The 20898-nt window shown below is 42.7% G+C and overlaps 1 protein-coding gene across 1 annotated transcript in view; it reads right to left on the bottom strand.

Moving 5' to 3' along the window:
* The window catches only part of LOC138473553 (uncharacterized), a 36560-nt gene extending 17792 nt beyond the window's left edge, over positions 1-18768 (bottom strand). Inside the window, exons 1-6 of the mRNA XM_069612148.1 lie at positions 18653-18768; positions 15776-16147; positions 11691-12110; positions 7157-7321; positions 4277-4440; positions 1955-2178 (exon numbers count right to left, since the gene is read on the bottom strand). Of these exons, the coding sequence (XP_069468249.1) occupies positions 1955-2178; positions 4277-4440; positions 7157-7321; positions 11691-12110; positions 15776-16147; positions 18653-18674 (1367 nt within the window). The 5' untranslated portion in view covers positions 18675-18768. The remainder of the gene's footprint in view (positions 1-1954; positions 2179-4276; positions 4441-7156; positions 7322-11690; positions 12111-15775; positions 16148-18652) is intronic.
* Between the last annotated feature and the right edge of the window lie 2130 nt (positions 18769-20898).

Below are 20898 nucleotides of genomic sequence, written 5' to 3' on the forward strand. Positions count from 1 at the left end.
TCCCTCTACCAAGGTTCTGCCCAATGCGTACATTTTCTACTACTGCGCGGTACTATTTAAGGAATAGAAACCGATTAAACTCCAGTTAAATGTTCGGCCCTATCATTATTGATGGTGTTCAATGTTTGTCACAGAGAAGGAGCCCCTGTCTATCTGCTCTATAGCATTAGCTCGTGCTCAGGCAGACCAAGCTCTCTCTAGCCAGACCTGAACTTCCTTTGCTAGCTTTCTTTGGTATCAAGGACCAAGTTCTGAGTTAGCCTGGGCATTATCAGGAGCAGAGCTTTGGGCAAGTCTGCCTTTCACTAATGGCAGAGCTGGTGGGCATTATTTCTCATGGCACAATATTTTTCATGGGGATTATTTATGTGTTATCAATATTTAAGGTGGACAGAAGTATTGCTGCTAAAACATACATCTAAGCTTCTAACTGTCCCAACCAGTGGTTGAAGCGAGCGGGAGCTGTCGGGAGCGGTGCTCCTGTACTTTTTTAAATTACTTTTTACAGCTCCTATACTTTTATTTTAAAAAGAAACCGTTCCGGAATGGTTTCGTTTTAAAATAAAAGTGTAGTAAGAAGTTGAAACTTGCACTTTCAGTGCACTGCACTGAGTGTTCCCTTAAACAGCAGGTGCAAGTGTTTGGGAGTGTGTATTGTGTGTGGGAGGGGTCGTGGTGAGGGGGTTTGTGGGGAGTGGGTGCAGGCCAGCAGGGAACATAGTTCCACTACTTCTTTTCGTACACTTCGACTACTGGTCCCAACACGTTTTTGATTAAAACACAAAGGCAGATGAGTGAAGGGTTTAGTGATTGCATGAGCTGTCTCCTAAACCGTGTTATCAAAAGGGGTAACAACATGGTTGTCTGCCAGGTACACTTTGAGAAAAGGGTCATTTTCTGTGATTTTAAAAAGGCAAATATGGTCGAGAGCCTGCTGTCTAGAAAGGACAATGACACACGCTACACGGTATCTCGGTAGGCAGTGTTTATATCGAATATTTTATAAAGAATGAAGCATATATCGAACATTTTATAACGACACATTTCATGGAGAATACACTTAGTTGTGGGTTAAAGGATACATTTTGTGAGGAAAGGGCTGGGGTGGCTGTTTAGCGATGGGAAACAGGGGTTTTGGGGGGACCCCCCCCAAAAAGTGCATTCTTCATAAAACATTTCGCTATAAACGTTTCGTTATACGTGCATTGTTTATAAAATGCTTTCGATATAACGACATGTAACCATTATTTTTATAAAGTACTTGAGCAAACATGTTTTAACGTGCAGCTATGGCCTCCATTTTTTTTAAATGTCGTCTGGTCTTAAGTTCTGCTCACTCATGCTTCCACCGAATGAGGCGCTCCAACAGGTTATCGTTCCGTAGTACTAGGTTTTTTCACAGTTGCTAGATTTTTGGTAAGGTGACAGTGGCCAACCCTCCCAGCCCCCCACACCCCTCATCCCTGGGCCTAAAAAGTGTGTTCCAGCACCAGTGGAGTCCTCTTCAGAGATTCAATTGTCAATAAAGTTGTACTTTTTTTGTTTCAGTTTGTCGCCTTGCAAAACCTGCTAGATAAATTTACAGTGGCCCAAAAGCAATCTTCACCCAGAAGTAATCTATAAGTTATGATGCACATCTGTTGGTTTAACAGAAGCATTGGTTTTCGGTTTCATGAGAAGTACACACTTATAGGACCCCATTCCAACCATACAAACCTGGAAAAACTGGCATTTTAAATAAGTGTATTTTCATTAAGTGTTTTTGATCTTGATGGGAGCTACTGACTAAAATAATTTGTTATTGACAGAAAACTCTTCTGCTAATTGGCAATCAGCCATAGACTCTAGTATTTCAGTGCATTCCTAAAGAGAATCAATTGTTTAGTTCCTCTCCCACTGACCTATCTTCAGATGTCAGAATATTTGACACCCGTGGAAGGACTTTTTCACTTACAGAAGTCTTTTAAGAGAAGGCTTTGCTTTCAGCAGCTGGACGATGTCGCGGGCGCCTGTTGGGCCGAGGTTGTTGAGGTTAAGGTTTATAGTTTCAATGTCGGACTGGCTTTCGATCAGGGCCTTTGTGAGCATCTCCAGTAAGTCATCGGTCATGCCTGTGTTTCTGAGCACCAGCTGGTCCACTTCATCGCATTCCCTCAGCACAGCCAGCATGTCCGTGATCTGCAATTGACGAAGCATCACTTGTTATCATCTGGCACCGCTGGCGGGAAAGTGGCAATGAAATGCTTAGCACCCCAGGAGCCACTGATATTGAACATTTTGGCCCTCGGGTCTGGCGCGCATTACAAATAATAAAACAAACAAACAAACAGTGCTGGAAGAAACCAAACTGACTGTGATTTGCTGAGCATATGCACAACGTTTAATGAGTCTTGACACAAAGAATGCCAAGCTGACACTTCTTGGTTGAAGAGTGTCAAATATTAGACTCTTCAGAAAGCCTGGGTCACTTTCATCAACGAGTTGATCGCTGCAGGTTACAAATTCGGTCTTAAAAGCAGATAATCTAGAAAAGAAGGCAGAGTGGTGGTAGTTCATGGAAAGAGTTGCTAGTCACAGAGATCTTGGTGTCAACATTCACTTAATGTAAGTGCACTATTGACCTGGGTACAATTAATTAAAACAGTTTCTTTGTTGCAGAATTAATCAAATGCAAAGCATATAACATTCATCCTGTATGTAATCCTGGAGCTCCTATGACAACTACAAAATGTGAGCAAGAAAACTCAGTGAAAGGTGGATTTAACAGAACTGAAACTAGTTCCTGGCAGAAATAATGGACCACTCCTGATAAGCTGTGAAAGGCCCTCTGCACGTATGTGGCCATACACAGAATCTAGTGCTCACGCAGGAAGATGAGGTCACAAGCTTGTAAGATCATCTCCAGCTGTGGTGGGAACATTAAGCAATTACCCCAACTTTCTGATATGGAAAACTGTACAGTAATAAACTAACGGGCACGTGGCACTTCCCTGATCTATACAGGCAGACACATGTCTATATAGTAAGCACATGATCAGTGTGAACCCGGATATACTGTAACCCAATATTTTAATGCGTTTACCTGGTTTGGGGACAGTAAACATAAATAGTACGATACATGGATTGGGTATACTATATTCAAATACAATTGTAAAGAAAGTGCAACACAGGGAAAAGCAAAACTTACAATATAAACATGAATTTCTTGTACAATCTGGAAAAATGAACTTAAACAAATGCAAAACAGTCCCTTTGAATTATCTTGGAACCATATGACATTGATCATGCTAAATTAATCAGCTTGGTGGACAGTGTGACCAATGAACACTGTTTCGCGGTTAGGTTGTCGACACATCTGTGTTTCGGCCATTCAAAGCAGTTGAACTGTGCCATGGCTGGATCGGCCTTCTACTGGGTCACAGTATATATGGGTTCACCCTGATCATTCGCTTACTATATATGACATGGAAAACTGCCTACACCAGTGCAATCATCAGGAGCCTGCCCACATTCTGTTTAATGACATGCATGAGTTTCAAGAGACCTGCAATAAAGCTAGAACAATATTTGACAGGGCTCACCCACTTCAACATAACCAATATTTTCAGTTTCTTTATTCTCTCTCCAGAAATACACTGAAAATACAGGTGTTTACCTTCCACATTTGAACAGAAATCTCGCTAAAAGATATGTAGACCAGGCACTGAAATTGTCTTTTTGAATTTCCATCAATCAGTTATGCAAATGCTTATGCGCACAGCTATGCTAAGCATTATGCCTCGCCACATTTTTAGAATAAATGCTAGACCATTCCGATAATATGTGGAAGAGCGTCTGCAATAGCTCAATAATAATAAAACCAGTCGGGAGGTTGCCTCTTGGTCAATGGAAACCAAGATTCTATGAGCAACTTGGAGAGTTGACTGATCTATGCATAATGTAAATGTATGTTAAAGTCCAAGTAACACAATGGAGGGAGCGGCTGGAAAGAATGCACAACATTAGGCGTGAGTTTGATGTTGTTTTTAGTGAAACCCTTAAATAACACGATTAAAATAATTGCATGGCCTGACATTTTTACAATGGGGGTCAAGCAAGGACAAGCATCTCCATAAATAGCTAATCTCGGAGTGATGGGCACTAAAGGTGCGTCAAGCCCTCAAAATCACCATTTAAAATGTAATATCTCTGCAGTCAAAATTGAAAAATTAATATGGATTCGGAAGATCTTTTAAAAACTGTTGGATTCCATTTTTTTTGTAATGACTACTTGTACCTGGTTTTGAAGAGCGGTTCTTCCGTCTTCTGTCTTTTCTTCATAGACAGATCCTGCACGCTTCCCTATATCTTGGGTTTTGAATGCATCCTTTAATTTCCTGTCTTCGTCCTTTGTCATTTTACTTTCGCTCATGGATGGCGTGACTGTGGTCTTCCTTCCATCTAGGAAAAGCATGAATGCGTCTCACAGGTTAACCACTTGTCCAACACAACAATTTGCTTTGTTATGTTAGCTTGTGCTTTTCCAATATGCTACCTGCTTTTCTAATATAACATTCAATGAACATCAAATCCACTCCACCCATAACTGCATCATCCCATCCATATCCCCCATCGATCATAATTCTGGAATGTTGTTTTGTTTGTTGAGATCTGATTGGGTATCTTGACACTAGTCCCTTGTAGGCGCCATTAGAGCATGGGTAGAGCACACTCTCTAGAGAAAGGCTATTGAGAGACTCGCTTCACGATTGTGCTTTCAGTTACCCTCTTTAATATGCTTGTAGTCATTAATGATGACTCAAGCCGGCAGAGGCAGAATTCCATCTCTTGGTATCTTGTACTTCCAATATGGGACATGTCTGATGTTCCATCCCTTGACACCCCACACAGCCACTGTGTGCCATCATGCCCTCTGATATTCATAGTGCAGTAACGTCTCTTAATGGAGCAATGCAGACTTTGCTGGTATGCAGTGTTTATATCAAATATTTTATAAAGAATTGAACATATCTCGAATATTTTATAACAAACATGTTTATAGAGAATGCATTTAGGGGTGAGGTAAGGGGTTAAATATTTTTGGGAAACGGTTAGGGTGGGTTTTTAGGGTATTCAATATATGATCATTCTTTATAAAATATTTCGGTATAAAGACATGTAACCGACCTTGGTCTGCTCGTCTACAGTAAGGAGCCCTGTTCACACAAAAAGCCATGAAGTCCCCTCCCCCCACGCCCTTTTTGTAGTTAAATCATTTTTTAGGCTACCATCCAACATTTATGAGTGGGGCAGAAGGGGGCTCGAGTTCTTTCATAGATGTGTGTGGGGGAGTGACTCTTATGTTTCAAATAATTAACCTCTTCCAGTTTCCTATGTGGGGGTCTTGGTAAATTGGCAGCAACATATCTGGCAATGATATGCCATACACTTTGTTACGAGCAGTAGAGTTCTATAGTAGGCACTAGTTGAAAATTAACTTTTCCCTATCCAAGTAAATTAGCTTTTACATTTGTATTACATGTGGTTTATTATTGCACTTTAGCTGCAGGAAGGTAGATACCTTTAAGGAGGTCTCATTTTACAAGGTGTTATTTTTATTTTGCAAATGATGGTCTATAGTTCCCATTATTGAATCATTAAACTTGCTTTGCTTTTATTTTAATACAACACCAATTGTGCTTCAGGGCAACAGGGCATTACACAGTATTACATAATATAATACTTGTGTTAAATATTATTGCTATACAAATGTTGTCCTTTGTAGTAACGTATATGGATGACTGACATCATTGTATTGTGTTTCTTTTGTTTTATTAGCCACCAAAGGAACCTAAGAACAATGGGGCAGCTTTTCAGAATACAATTTGCCAACACAATACCTATTCAAAACATTGCTAAACGCATTTAACTGAATCAAGGGCAGCAAAACCTATCAAGAAGAGATCATCTATCCAAAAAAGGAAAGCAATGGTCTGTGCCCCTGGAGTGCTGGAGGCACTCACCAAAATTATCTAAAATTAGCATAAAGCCTAATCTTGTTGGAAAAGTACTGTACATTAATGTCAGGGATATACATCTAATTATATTCAGTTTAAATATATATTTTTTTACCATGGGTGTAACCTTCAAAGTAAGTGATTGGGGTTATAGCAGCAATTATTAAGACCCAGAGAAATACAATTTTCTTTCAGGGTGGCCTCCTCTGGAATGGTGCTAGATTGTTCCATTAACAACATATTTTTCAATATGTCCTTGCACATTATAACCTCACATTTATGTATCTAAATATATAATGGGTATTAAGCTGCCAGAGCATCAGTACAGACCATGGATTTGACTGCACAGGGCCTAACTGATATTTGGACTATTAAGAATTATCCATCAATCACCAGACCTGCTCTCTCCAGGGCTGTAATGACAAATGTATTCTGGTAAACCTGGATTATTGGACTAGCAGCATTTGTTTTGATTTTGCTGTTAAATTGTTTTCATGACCAAAAATGTTCTACCCATACTGCAGTTTTCTTTATTTCTTACATTGAATTGATGAAGCTCACTTGAAGATATTTTGAAGTACACACTTTTATACTTTATTGCAATAATGTCTAAATGTAACATTATCTGATAGCCTTGGGCGATAAATATGCTGTTATTGATCCTCTATGCTCATCAGTAGGATTGAATGCCTTGCTATGAGGATATGGTCTAATCCTCTTTGTTGGTTGTAATTGTTTTGGATAATTAACCAATTTATTTTAAAGCTTGGCTGTTGCCAGACATTTCAAAATCCAATGCCCAAAAATGTCAGGCTGCTCCCCCTCCCCCCCTAACAAACCAACGACATGCCCGCTAACTCCTCTATCACACGGGAATGCCTATCAACTGTGCAAATGATGTTGCCACACTAAAATGCATTATATAACTTTGAATTCTAAACATGTCACATTTTTCAGAACACGCTTGTAAATTGTTCCAAAACATGGTATATAGCTACATGTTGTTTATTTAACTATTTTGCCCATAGTGTGCTTCTAGCTGTTTCCTAAAAGCCATAGTATTTATATGTAATGTCATTTTGTTGGCTAACAACTGCACAATTACAATGATGCTAATTGTTTTGCAATTGTCTTTGGAGGAACCAAGTTCGGTATTTTACCCAGGTCAAGTTTCAGTAGGTGCCGCAGGCGGGCATCGGTACTTGAATGCACCATTTCTGTTCCTCGGATGCCGCTGGTGTCACTTGAGTCGCTCATTTCCACTTCAGAAGGCATGTCCTGCTTGCCATGGAATGCAGTGGCCAGCTTTTCCATAACTGACCTTTCTGACATAAAGAAAACAAGACACCTATAAAAGCATTGTTACACTCACTCAAACATTCCATAAACAACTTAAAATATATATTGATCAGCAGCGCTGCATATTATATATACAGTGGGCCTCATTACAAGTATGGGGGTAGCCATGCCGCTATTAGCGGCATGGCTACCCCCATACTGGGTACCGGGTCTGGGTTCCCGGAATGGGGAAGTACCGGGCCATTCCGACCTTGGAGGGCCCGGAAATTCCCCTTCCCGGGAACCCGGACCCGGTACATCCCCATTCCCATTCGAGCCCCCATAGGGCTCAAGGGGAATGGGGAGGATGCAAATGACGGGCCCGTTGTTTGCATCCTGGTCTGCTCGCGGGACCCGCTAAGGACGCCTGGGAAAACCAGGCATCCTTAGCGGGTCCCGCGAGAAGAACTCGTAATGGGGGCAGTAGGGGGATAACGGGGCCGGCATCTCTACCGGCCCCGTTATCCCTCTACCACATACCTCGGTATGAGGCCCAGTGTCTTCCGGTCATCCCCCATTGCTTCCATTGACTACCAGTGACAAATATTACATTATCATTGTAAGAGCTGTAGTTTCAAGTGTCATTTGTCTTGGAAATATTCATAGCTTTTGCTACTTTCTGTCACTATCAATATCAATTACAGGTACCACAATGCTAAACCTTTCTGGACATGTCAAAGGCCCCAAAGGGTAAAATAGGACCACCAATGTTTGGAAATGCTATACTTCACAGGTGCGTAGGGTGAAATGTTAGAAAGAAAGATTGCAAAGGACAAGGAAAGTTTTTCCAAGCACATAATGCGTAATAAAGGCCAAAACATGCATGTGTGCAAACATTTTCCAGTCTCATGAATGTTAAAAGGTTTGCTCTGTTAGATGTTCTAACACATTTGGTTGGTAGCTACTTAAAAATAAGCTACATAATTGTAACATGTTTCAGTCATGTCTTTCTTTCACTCTGGCTCCACCGGGAATCAAATTAGCTATAATCATAACATAGGGGGTCATTACGAGGTTGGAGGTAGCCATGGTGCTGTTAGCACCATGGCTACCCCCTTACCGCTTTCCGGGTCCGGGTTCCCGAAATAGGTAAATCCCCATTCTGGGAACCATTCACCATTCCCATTCGAGCCCCAATAGGGCTCAATGGGAATGGGGATGGAGCTAATAATGGTACTGCAATTTGCGGTACCGTTATTAGCTCCGAAGTCCCTTAACGGGTCCCTTCCATAATGCCTGGTAAAACCAGGTGTTAAGGGAGGGACCCGCTAAGGGAACTCGGAATAGGGCGGTAAGGGATTACCGGCACCTACCTCGTAATGACTACCACCACCTACCTCGTAATGACCCCATATTCTTTTATTTTAAGATTTCTAGTTTCTTAACGTCCATATCAGTCTGTCGCATGTAGATTGTCAATAACATTTCTCTGTATCACTGGCAACAATTGTACTCTTATTTCGTAAACATTTTATATGACTTTTGAATGTTTAGGTAATGTTTTTGGGAACCGCAAAATAAGCATTCACCATAAACGTTTTGTGGCATTTAATTTGTTCCTATATATGCATCGAAATTGATTATTTTGAAACAAGTAATTTTTCTTGGTATTGTTTACATTGTATGTAAATATCAGTTCATTAGCCTGTGTATAGGTTCCTCATTCTTTCTAGGCATTGCCTTTTCTTCTACAGGATGTTCGAGTAGCCAAATGGGGGCAATAATATTTAAAGCAGTGGCAGGATGTGTGCTCTGCTTCAATAATGTGTTTGGCGGAAGCCCCGTGTCCTCCTGTTTAAAGACCTGCAAAGCCAAAGCTGATGATAGAGTTCTCTCTGGCAGTTCAGGTCTTTAAACAGGAGAAAGAAGAACAGGTACATTTAGTCATACTAAAAAGAAGAGTGAAAAGTACTTGTCATCAAAGCAGTGTTTTGTTAAAAGTTTCCATTTTCATCAGTATGATTTTTAAAAAATGACATAAACATAAGATCAGGCATTGCTGAGTGCCCCACATCAATTGATTCCAAAAAATGTCTGTGCGCACAGCAGTACCAAGTAGACGGAATCTAGCATCACCTAAGGCGGGACAATCCAACACCAGATGTTCTAAGCTTTCCGCAACATAGCAGTTCCTACAGAACCTACAACTGAGATCCCCAGAGAGGGTTTATGGTCTTTCCATCGAATTTTTTGCATCGAGGGACATTTCCATCGAATTTTTTGCATTGAAAAAATGTGCATCAAATGCATTTTATTTTCTTTTTTGGGGGGGTCTCACCCCAACCCTCCGTTTTTTAGCCTTTAAAAACCACGTGAACACAAATTAACCCTTTACCCCCCACAAACATGCATTCAATGCATATTTTTTCGATGCAAATCCCTCGATGCAAATGCATTCGATGGAAAGGTATGCAAAGTCCAGATACCCCCAGAGGGCAATTCCACTTGCTTAGCTGGTTCAGGCAGAAATTCGAATATATATCGAATCTTCGATAAATTAGGCTTTAAAACGAATTCATCCAGGACTAAATCAATATTAAGAAAGTGGCCGATGGCAGTGGCTCTTAGCTATGTTAAAAAAGGATTAGTGAAAACACGTGAATATGTTCTTGCTAAATAGCTAAGTAGGCTGTTCACAGAGGCGGGAGACATACCAATAGCAAGGAAAAGCTTACAGCACGGATAGAGCCATAAAGAGTGAATGGAGGGAACCCAGAGCACCTCCAGCGGAACCGAGGAGCGAACTCCAGGGATAGATTGGAATAATTTACCCTCTAGTTTGTTCACCCACCTCATCATTGGCTCAGGTAGTACCGCTAGGCCGTGTACAATCCCCGCTAGAATGCTTGTGCGATATACTGATACTAGCCCCTCAATATTGTGGCGAGCTCTCCTGCGAATAAAGCATTTGAGCATTTTTTCAATATTTCAATATTAAAAAGACTACTTCAGCATTAGTTTTTTCAACATTCTTTAGAAATCATTCTGCTGTCGTCAGAGGATGCTACCAGCCTATTTTAGATAATAATGCATGCCTCAACAATGATGCTAAAAACTCACTTGGATGGAGTGTCTGCAAGTCTATATTTCATTGTCATTTTCTGGGTACCTTTTTGGGGGCAATTTCTGTCAACCATACTTCCAACAGCAAATGGGTTGTGAATGGATTTCTCAAATCCCTGCCTTCCATTGGTCCTACTGCATTGATGATAGTTAGTGATCCATTATGAACTTTTTCGGCAGAGGATCATTTGTAATGCGATGCTCAGATCAGTAGTCCAGTGTGGAGACATCTGGGCTAAATGAGGTCCCTCTGTTTATAACACCCATCTGGTGGAAGTGAGAAGCATATACGGCCATGGGTTGATGCATTTGGCCTCATGCAAGTGTGGGACTCCCTGGAGGATATTTGAATGCAATATTGTGAAAATGAAAAATACATCAGTCTATCAATAAATCTATTTCATAAATTGCTTGCTTTATTTTTCTGCAAAAACAGTTCACAGTATCAAGCGCTAACTAGATGAAATGACAAATCCTGAAATGCTAGCCTTGCATGTAAAGCTGAAGGTTGGCTTCTACTCCGGAAAGGCAAAATAGCAAAGGGGAAACATCTGAAAGAGTCGGAATGGATGTATCAATGTAATCATCAGTATTTGGAGATTCTGGCAAATTGCCTTTCCTTTTGTCAACATTATGCAGCTTTTAGGGCAACAAAATGAGAAGCCTTTGTTCATGGACGCAGAAATTAGAAGTGTCAAGGTGGCCACAGAACGGGCCAATTGTTCCGTTTGCCCTAGAACTACCTGCATTGTGGCAAGGTCAGGCGCGGGAGCTTTGGAGGATTAGGCGACATGTGGTGATCTGAGTAGATCATGTTAATCAGTGGCAATGGGCTGTGAAAAAATGGGAGGGCAGAATAGGACTAGCTCTCTACCTTCCAAGGAAGAATAGGATTAGCTCTCCTCTTTCTGCGGGAGAATAGAACTAGCTCTCTACCTTCCAAGGAAGAATAGGATAAGCTCTCCTCTTTCTGAGGGAGAATATGATTAGCTCTCTTCCCTCCGAGGCAGAATACAATTAGCTCTCTCCCCTATGCATGAGAAGAGGATTAGCTCTCTCCCCTATGCAGAGGAATAGGATTACCTGTGTTCTCTCCGGTGGAGAATAGGATCTCTTCTCTCTGAGGAAAACTAGGATTAGTTCTCTTCCCTCCTTAATACATGTTATTTTGCATAATTTTCTAACCATCCCTGCCAAACCCCTGACATAGATATTTATAGTGTTCACTACTATCTTTTATTTATTTGGAGCAATACATTTATCTATATTATGCCCACCTTGGTTCCCACTTACCTTGTCCATTGAGTATACTTTGAGGCTCTGTTGGATTATTCATGTGGCTGCTCTCTGATGGATATCTTAATTTACCATGACTGTCTTCTGCATTCTTTCCTTTGGTGCTCACGTGGTCATGGTGTTTTCTTCTTGGCAACGGGTTCTCTCCTTCTTTGGGTACTCTTTCCCCGACATTTCGGAGCTCTTCCTTCCCAAGGTCAGTGTTATTTCCCGAGAGCTTTGTCTGTGCATGCGCTGTGGCATGTGCAGTTCCTTCATTGCTTCCTTCATGTGAAGTGGCCAGAGGAAGGTCAGGGCTTTCCATCTCTTGAGCCGGCCTAGTCACTCGATTCTTTGATTCATTCTCTGTTGTTCCAGCTGGCCCTGATTCCAAATAGGACTGTGCTAATGAGATAGCTTTAGAGTTCGGTCCATTATCTATGATTAACATTTAAAAAGAAGGATATTAGCGAGATTGAAAATTATTCATTGAACAAAGTAACATTAGCATTTAGGGAGGATTACTCTCTAGAATTAGACTCTAGATAAGAATCCATAGAGATTACAATGTAATGTCCATACACTGATATTATGATATACAGCCATTCTGTGATTAGAATGTCCAGAGATTGATTTCGAATGGTCTGAATTATGCTGCATATTTTATTTCTGTGTGTTATACTGGTTAGACATCACCCAATGTGTGATGGTAGGAAAGCCACACTAAACAGACACCAGTGGGGTACATTTAAACATGTTCAGGCCAACATAGCAGTGAGGTAAAGGGGTTCATTCAGCAGATACAAACAGGTCTACTAGCAGCCCACTCCAGCTGACCAGTGCCACAGGAACTACCTCCCACCCATTCTCATTCATCACAGATGACCCCATGATTCCACTCACGGGTGCTGAGCCCCAAAACACTCCCAGTGAAACGTAGGCTGTCAAACAGCGCTTCCCACATTTTAACAAAGGATACTTGGCATAATGGGAACGTGAATCTAATTGGAGAGCAGGTACCAAGTGCTTCTGCCTCACTTAGCATAGAGTCACTTGGTTCTATAATAATCTGATTGTACAAGCACCGAGCAGAGATCCATGCACAAGCTTATTCAATATTTCCAATCATTGTATCTGCACTTTAATAGTCACGCCAGAGGAAAGGTATGCAGGTTCTTGCATTCACAAGTGGAGCCATATGTAGTAAGATGGCTGGGCTGTAAATATCGTTGAAATATCTGTTGAGACCGGACCCTGATACATATCTACACATTGTGTACACGCCTGACACTTAGATACGTGTGGGCCCAAGCACCCTCCTGGGTGGAGAGTTTGGGCCGGCCCCTCTTGCACCTGGCTGCAGGGTGTGCAATAAGCTTAAGGGCCTTTAAGGGCCTAAGGGCCCAGCATCTTAAAAGCTGGTCTGGCATTTCCGCTCCTTGTTCCATGGTGGAAATCTACAACTGAATAGAATTGCTCTGGCTGTCCATAAGTGTTTTTATTTTGGGCATAAAGGGACTATAAAGACACATGTCTACATTGGACTTCCCCCCGCTCCTGGCCTGTAACAGATCAGACCTGGCCAGAGGAGGGGTGCAGTAGTGGCAGCGCACCCCTGAGCCTATCAATCTCACCTGCAGCAGATTGGGCCAAAGGTCTGTGTTCACCTGCCTTGGAATGGAGCTGGCCTAAGATTAAATAAGGGACTGTTGCTATCTTAGAATCCACAAGCGGCATGGGAAGGCGTGGAGCCGCCCTCACCTCCCGTTGGAGCACTGTTGCCATTGCTGCTGCTAGGCTGCGTCCCTGCGATTTCCTGGAGTGTAATTGGTAAAGGTCTTGGTAAGATGGGAAATGGTCCCCTATATTTGACTCTACTTCATCGATCGGAATTTGCAGGTTTTTAATCCCAGAACTAGAGTTGATCATTTCTTCCACTGTGTGTTCTGCACGTATTAGTTTCTCTTTATAAGAGCGTGGCACTTCTGTGGGCTGCACATGCGCAACACATATGTAAAGTGGTTCCTTCCATGTCAGTGTTGGAGAAATGAATGGATCCTCCCATTCTTTAGGGCTGTGGACATTTTGAGCTATTGGTCCCTTTAAGGTAGAGCCTACATTTCTTAGGCTAGATGTCTGGATCTGGCTAGAGAGCTTGAATGGCTATCCCAGTGTGTCTACCTTAGTGGAAGGACTCCACAACAGGTCGTTGCCATCGCCCTGTCCTTCTGGTGGTCCTGGGGAGGTATAGGGGAGATGGGGTTATGCAAGCCCCGGTGGTCTGACACTTGGGTTTTAAGGTGCTGCGCATTCCTGTGACTGCCTCCTACTTTAGGGTGGGGACACAGTGGAATTAGCATAATTGACCTAAGAACACATGACCTAAAACATTTGATCGAATTTCTTTGACCTTTTTTTTCGGTCAAATTTATATATGGGGGTGGGTAAGGGTATAGATTAGGTTGAGGGAAGTGGAGAGGGTGTTGCGGGAGGGGGTCTCCCCCCACATTTTAGACTGAAAAAAAAGGTCAAATAATTTAGATCAAATGTGATTAGGCCAAATGTTTTAGGTCAAATAGACCCAAACCGACGCAGTTAGGGTGGTCTGGGGATCCCCCATATACTTCCACCATGCCCCGCATCCACTAGCCCCAGGTGGCACCTGGCCACATTGACCACTCCACGGTGAGATCCCAGCTTCAGGCAGGGGTCTTCATCCCACAGTCTTATATCCATATTGTGGGACCCAAAAAGGCATATGAAGAGCATGATGTAAACTGATAACCACATTCTGCCACAATACAAGCTATTTCGCACCTTGAAACACTTGTGTATAGGCGAGTTACAAATGACATACCATATCATTCAGATGAATGCTGAAGGAAAGACTGGACATGAGGGTGAGAATATATGAACTTATTTTTAACTATATTGTGTTGAAAGAGACTGCTAGCAAAAGAAAGGAGGAATGAAGAAGAAAATATGTAAATGGTTCATTTTAAATTTGTAAAACTTTTCTGTGATAATGTTTACTTATTTTGTATCTTTTTTAAACCAATAAATATGTTTAAAAAAAAGAAAAAAAAGATATGTTCCAAAAGAGCTCAGATAACTGTCCGGTGGTGGGAAAGTCCTAACATGGCACAAGGTGAGACAACTTAGTCAGCGAGCCAACAATTACCAGGATATTGTTGTAACCTTTTTGTGTTTGTAGTTCCATTACATTTCCTTGTGAACGGGTGCGTGCTTAGAAACCAAACTCGGGTATTAAGGTGTTATAAAAAAACAATTAAATAAATAATTTAAATGAAACCAATCCAGGGGCAGAGTGTATCAGGGACCTGTATTAATGGGCAAACGATCCAATAGGTTTGCCCAATCTACCTCTGTATGGTAGAGACCACCCTGGCGTGCCGCGTTGAGGAAGGGAGTCAACAGGATCCTCTAGTGTTAGTGCCCGGAAGGCGGTTGGTGCAGCGGTGTTGTTGAAGGGAGTGTTCGAAAGATTCTGATAAGACATGGACACTTTGAAGTTTAGGAGGTTTCATGCCCTGCATAATTTATAATAGAAGTGATGATTATTTTAAAAAGAGATTTAGTTCAGTCACTAATCACGTGGATTGTGGGTGTGTGAAAAAAATGCCTTTGCTCTCGTGTGGAATATTGTTTGTAGCGCCACTGCTGCCCCAACTGAGGATCACACATGTTGCATGCTGAAAAATGATAAACGCAAATGCACATGAATTAACATGTTACCAGCAAAATAAGTGTTATTGCAAATAACTTGGTTGTCATCTAAGTTTGCCACAGCAAAACACTTTCTTAAACCGTCTGCCCTTTCAAATGGTGAACCGCACCAAACAGGGGCCAGTTTTAAAGTCTGAAGAAGTACATTTTGAACAGCTTGCATACAATAATATATGTTTTAACTCCACAAATGAACATTGGAAACACCAAATAATGTTTCCTTTTTCCACATATGTTATATAAAGTCCTGAATGGCTATTTTCTATTTGCCCAATGTAAAAATCCACATGACCCTTGAATAGTTTGCCCGCTGAGCCGAGATGTTTTCTCTTTGGAGGCACTGCTGAGCTCCTTACCATTAGCTGGAGTTTTTGGTTGTGTCCTTTGTATGGATCGCCGAACCCAGCGATTCCTCCTGCACATGTAGTTCTCTTGCTCAGAATCCGAGTCTTCCTTTGGCGTCCTTTTCTTTGTCAGCCTCTTCCTAACATTTGTCCTGGAGACTTGGCCATCACCCCACTCAGGCCAATTTTCCTTCTGATTATTTTTCTCCTCTTCACTGTCCGGGAAATTAGAATTTCTTTCATCAATTTCTTTCCCACCCAGGCTTGGCATATGCTTTGCATTCTTGTTCACATCTCCACCCCTATAGAGGGCGTGATGGGATTCTCCCATTGGCAAGTGTTCTTTTCTTTGAGCTTTAGGTATTTGTGTGTTCCTTTGGTTGTCTGTAATGAAGACGAACAGAAAAATTAATGATACACTATTATACGTTTAGAACCTGTAGACCAGTGGGTGGTGTTGGTAGAGAAGAGAGCTGGATCGAACCCTTAAATCCGTCCCGGCAGTTCGACAGTGAGATGGATCTTTACCCCACACCCTTTGGCGGCTTTCCAATTCAGCTTGCGTTTACCCAACTATATAGGCAATGACTGCATAAAGACACTATGTGGGTAGTTTGGCAAACGTGGAATGACGGCGTCAGGTAGTTTGGGCATACAGGCATACGGGCAGAGCAAACTTTGAGCCCGTAGACAAGCCGTGGCCCAGGCACATGGACAGGTAGTAAGAGTAGTTTACTGTATATGGACTGACAGTGTGAGGAGATTGGGCACACAAATAGACCATGTGCAATAGCTTGGGGCACAGGGACACTTCCTGTGTGGAGCTCAGGGCACAGGGACACTTCCTGTGTGGAGCTTAGGAACAGGGACACTTCCTGTGTAGAGTTTAGGGCACAGGGACATTTCCTGTGTGGAGTTTAGGGCACAGGGACACTTCCTGTGTGGAGCTTAGGCATAAAGACACTCCCTGTGTGGAGTTTAGGGCACAGGGACATTTCCTGTGTGGAGTTTAGGGCACAGGGACACTTTCTGTGTGGAGTTTAGGGCACAGGGACACTTTCTGTGTGGAGCTCAGGGCACAGGGGCACTTCCTGTGTGGCGCTTAGGGCACAGTGACACTTCCTATGTGGAGCTTAGGGCACAGGCACACTTCCTGTGTGGAGCTTAGGCATAGGGAAACTTCCTGTGTGGAGTTTAGGGCACAGGGACACTTCCTGTGTGGAGTTTAGGGCACAGGGACACTTCTGTGTGGCGCTTAGGGCACATAGCCAGACAGTGGGAAGAGCCTTAGGCACATGGAGAGACAATGTGAGGCGCTTGGGGACCACGGACATACAGTATGAAATAGCCTCAGGCAGTTGGAGTGATAGCACGGGGGTGGGGGGAGGCACTGCCATGGAAGTTTATATAGTCTCCACTTTTCTTAATGTTGCACCTTTCATGGCTTTCAAAGCAAAAAGGACGAGAGTAGATTCCTCTATCATTGTGTCCTGTATAAAAGTACACATTTTGTATCGGCAGATTTTCATTATATAAGGTTAAGCGACACTATTAATTGGTAATTACATTTTATAAAGTAAAAAAGCATGCAACTTGATCATTTTATAGCGATTTTCAGGCCTTTGGCAGTAGGTGGGAGTCTTCAGTTACAATCCCCGGGAATGAAGAGAACACCCCAATATAGAGACGTCACTGGCATATTCTGACCCTATAGCGTGTGCCTCACGGTGTGCACTCTGATTGCACCAATTGTTTGTTATCTCTTCAACAGGTCATTGGCATGCAGCTCTGCTTCCTCCTTGCAACCTTTGAAGTGCCGCGGTCACTCGTTTGTCAATATTGCAACAAGTCAATCATAAAGCATCATGTGGTGGGGGGATGGGCGGTATCCCTCCCTGTAATGTAACATGAAAACACTTTCAAGTCTGAGAAACGTCTTGTCTTCCAACCAGTACCGCTTTGCCAAGGCAGCCCAACAAAGATAACTGTCTTCATCCCCACAAGGGAGTGCCCATACTTCTCCACGTTTACCCTCTGCAGCATTGTTGTACATTGATGTTAAATTAGCAAACCCAAACGTGATGTCTGTAAATAACTGATCCAATGCCTCTTAAGCACTGGCATTATTTCACTGTCTTTTAGCTCCTTTGTGCCACCCCAGGATGGAGTGATATATTAGATGTTATATAGCTCTCTGTGTCCGTTTCCTCCCATTTCCAATACTGCAAACATATGAATTACTTGGTCTTATTGCATATAAGATTCCATGTTAACCTTGTGTAAAAGTACAACCGTCGCACAAAATACCAATAGGGAAAGCATGTTATAAAAACAAAAACACAATGTCCTAAAATGTGGCCCGCGCCAACCAAACTAACCTCCAGGTTCTGCCACATCCACCTGCACCTGACGTCCTGCCCTAACCACACAGGAATGTGGGGCCAAACTAATCTCCATGTTCTGCCACATCCATCTGCACCCGACGTCCTGCTCTAAACATTCAGGAATGTGGGACCAAACTAACCTCCAGGTTCTCCCGCATCCATCTGCACCCGACGTCCTGCTCTACACACTCAGGAATGTGGGACCAAACTAATCTCCAGGTTCTGCCACATCCATCTGCACCCAACGTCCTGCTCTAAACACTCAGGAATGTGGGACCAAACTAACCTCCAGGTTCTCCCACATCCATCTGCACCCGATGTCCTGCTCTACACACTCAGGAATGTGGGACCAAACTAACCTCCAGGTTCTGCCACATCCATCTGCACCCGACGTCCTGCTCTACACACTCAGGAATGTGGGACCAAACTAACCTCCAGGTTCTGCCACATCCATCTGCACCCAACGTCCTGCTCTAAACACTCAGGAATGTGGGACCAAACTAACCTCCAGGTTCTCCCACATCCATCTGCACCCGACGTCCTGCTCTACACACTCAGGAATGTGGGACCAAACTAACCTCCAGGTTCTGCCACATCCATCTGCACCTGACATCCTGCTCTAAACACTCAGGAATGCATCCTCCTTTATGACATCAGGCACAGAACGTTAAGCGTTTAGACATTCTAAGCAATCATCCCACTAAGAATCAGATGCTAAACATTGTGCCCAATCCATTAAACAAAAGGAACATTGTATCAAGATGATCCTAAATACTCTAAACATAGCATTGTTTGTGAAAGAGATCACCATGCTGCCAAGACCTGTAATGACAAGTTTATTACAGACATTAGACCAACTCTCAAAATCAAATATTCTGTTTTTCCCTTTATGTGAAGATGTCTCCTTTGACCCACTGTTCCTTGAACTCTTTGATCTCTTTCAGTGTTTAGTATATAGAGGGCACAGTGTTGAACTCAGGGTCCGGCCATAAATGACTCTGACACTCCAGTGAACTGTTAACTTATTTACTTAAGTTCAGGTACATCAAATACAGTTCTCAGAGTCCGGTAAGTAAAAGGGGACATAGGACACCCACTGGCATCCTCTCTCAGGGCTTACATCCTTACAACTGAGAAACCTGGAACACACTCATAGATAAACATTCTAAGCCCTGCATTCCATCTCAAGATTCTAGTGACTTGCTCCAGATGCATGCAACGTTAATCACAACACACAACCTGGTGTTTGCTTTCTTCCTCTTCACACTTTAAACTTATTTTCACTGAATAATTCTCTGAGCCACCCCACAAACGTTGGCTCTTGTGTACACACTCTTTTATGGAGTCTTTATGATTTAGTTAAAACTCTCAATAATATTATTTTCGGGATGATACAAAGCACAATTCCTGTGTTCAATGCCCTGAAGCATCAGAAACTCATCCATTTCCACTAGTACCAATTGTGCCTTGTTATCCGGAAGAAGCCCGTACGTTGGTCCTTCCTCTAAAAACTGTGTTCCATAAACTCAACCGCCATCTTTGTCAAAAAGATCCTTAGTGACAAAGGATCAATCAGTGTCCCTCCGTGCCCTCTCCGATGGCATATCAGAAGCCCTCACACAAATCAGTGGAGACGAGTTGCCCCAATGTGGTTTCTGGACCAGATGTCAATATGTCATCACTGTTTTGTCAGAGCAGCTTGGCAGCTGAGGGGAAACACAGGGTGGATTGGCTGAGCCTCTGAAGCCATTCATGACGCTGTTCGACTTCAGAGTAACCGACTTGAACCAAAATGACATAAATAATATGCTGATTGAAATTGTTCAGCACAGTGAGGTTCCGAATGGATATTGAGTGATTACATGACTGGCTCATGTTTGGAGTGATGCACTGTAGCAAAAAAAGGCTGTGTGAAAATGTTTATCGATCCCAGAATGACAGCGTGACAAACAACATCAGAGAATGTGTGCCCCCAGAAAAGGAGTTTAAGGGGGCAGATCTTAGAAAGGTTTGGAAGGACTGTTCATTGGTAGAACAATTGTACCCGGTCATATGCTCATTACAAAGTGTTATATGTTAATTCAATGATAGCCCTTCTCTCACAAAAAGTTGAAGGAACGTTTATATCTCAGTGAGAATTAACTAACCATGGGAGAGAAAAACTCCATGGAAGGGTAACGCTGGTGTTAAGTGAATTAGGTTCTTGTTAAAATGTAGGTTTAGGGGTTGAATAATCACTCAGGAGCCTTGGTTTACTTAGGTAGCTTTAGTAGGTTCGAAGTATACAGGTAAGTACATAAGGTTGCATTAAAGACAGGTTCTTAGGGGAAAGAAGCATCCACCGGTCCCCCTGTGCCAAGCTTCAGTTTCCAACTGACGATATAGGAGCACTGGCAATCACATAATTACATTCCACCTGGAACATTCCACACCAAACATTCTAGACTCAATCACTCACACATACAGGAAATAGCCACTATTACAGGATAGGTAAAACACAACAGTTCTCTTAACGACTTTGGGCCTCATAAGGAGGTCGGCGGTAACCCGCTGGTGCTACTGGCGGATTGTCGCTGACCTCGTAACACTGCTATGCCGCCTGAGATCCCGGTGCCACGGGACATTACAAGTCCAGCCAACCCGGGATGTCTGGCGGCGGAAACTGTAAGTCCCTATTCCCGTGCAGTCCCATGGGACTCCACGGGAATGAGTACACGGAAGCACTGCCACCGTTGCGAACGGTGGTGCTGT

The sequence above is a fragment of the Ambystoma mexicanum genome, chromosome 8 (genome assembly GCF_040938575.1).
Source record: "Ambystoma mexicanum isolate Mex_15411 chromosome 8, UKY_AmexF1_1, whole genome shotgun sequence".
Lineage (NCBI taxonomy): Eukaryota > Metazoa > Chordata > Amphibia > Caudata > Ambystomatidae > Ambystoma > Ambystoma mexicanum.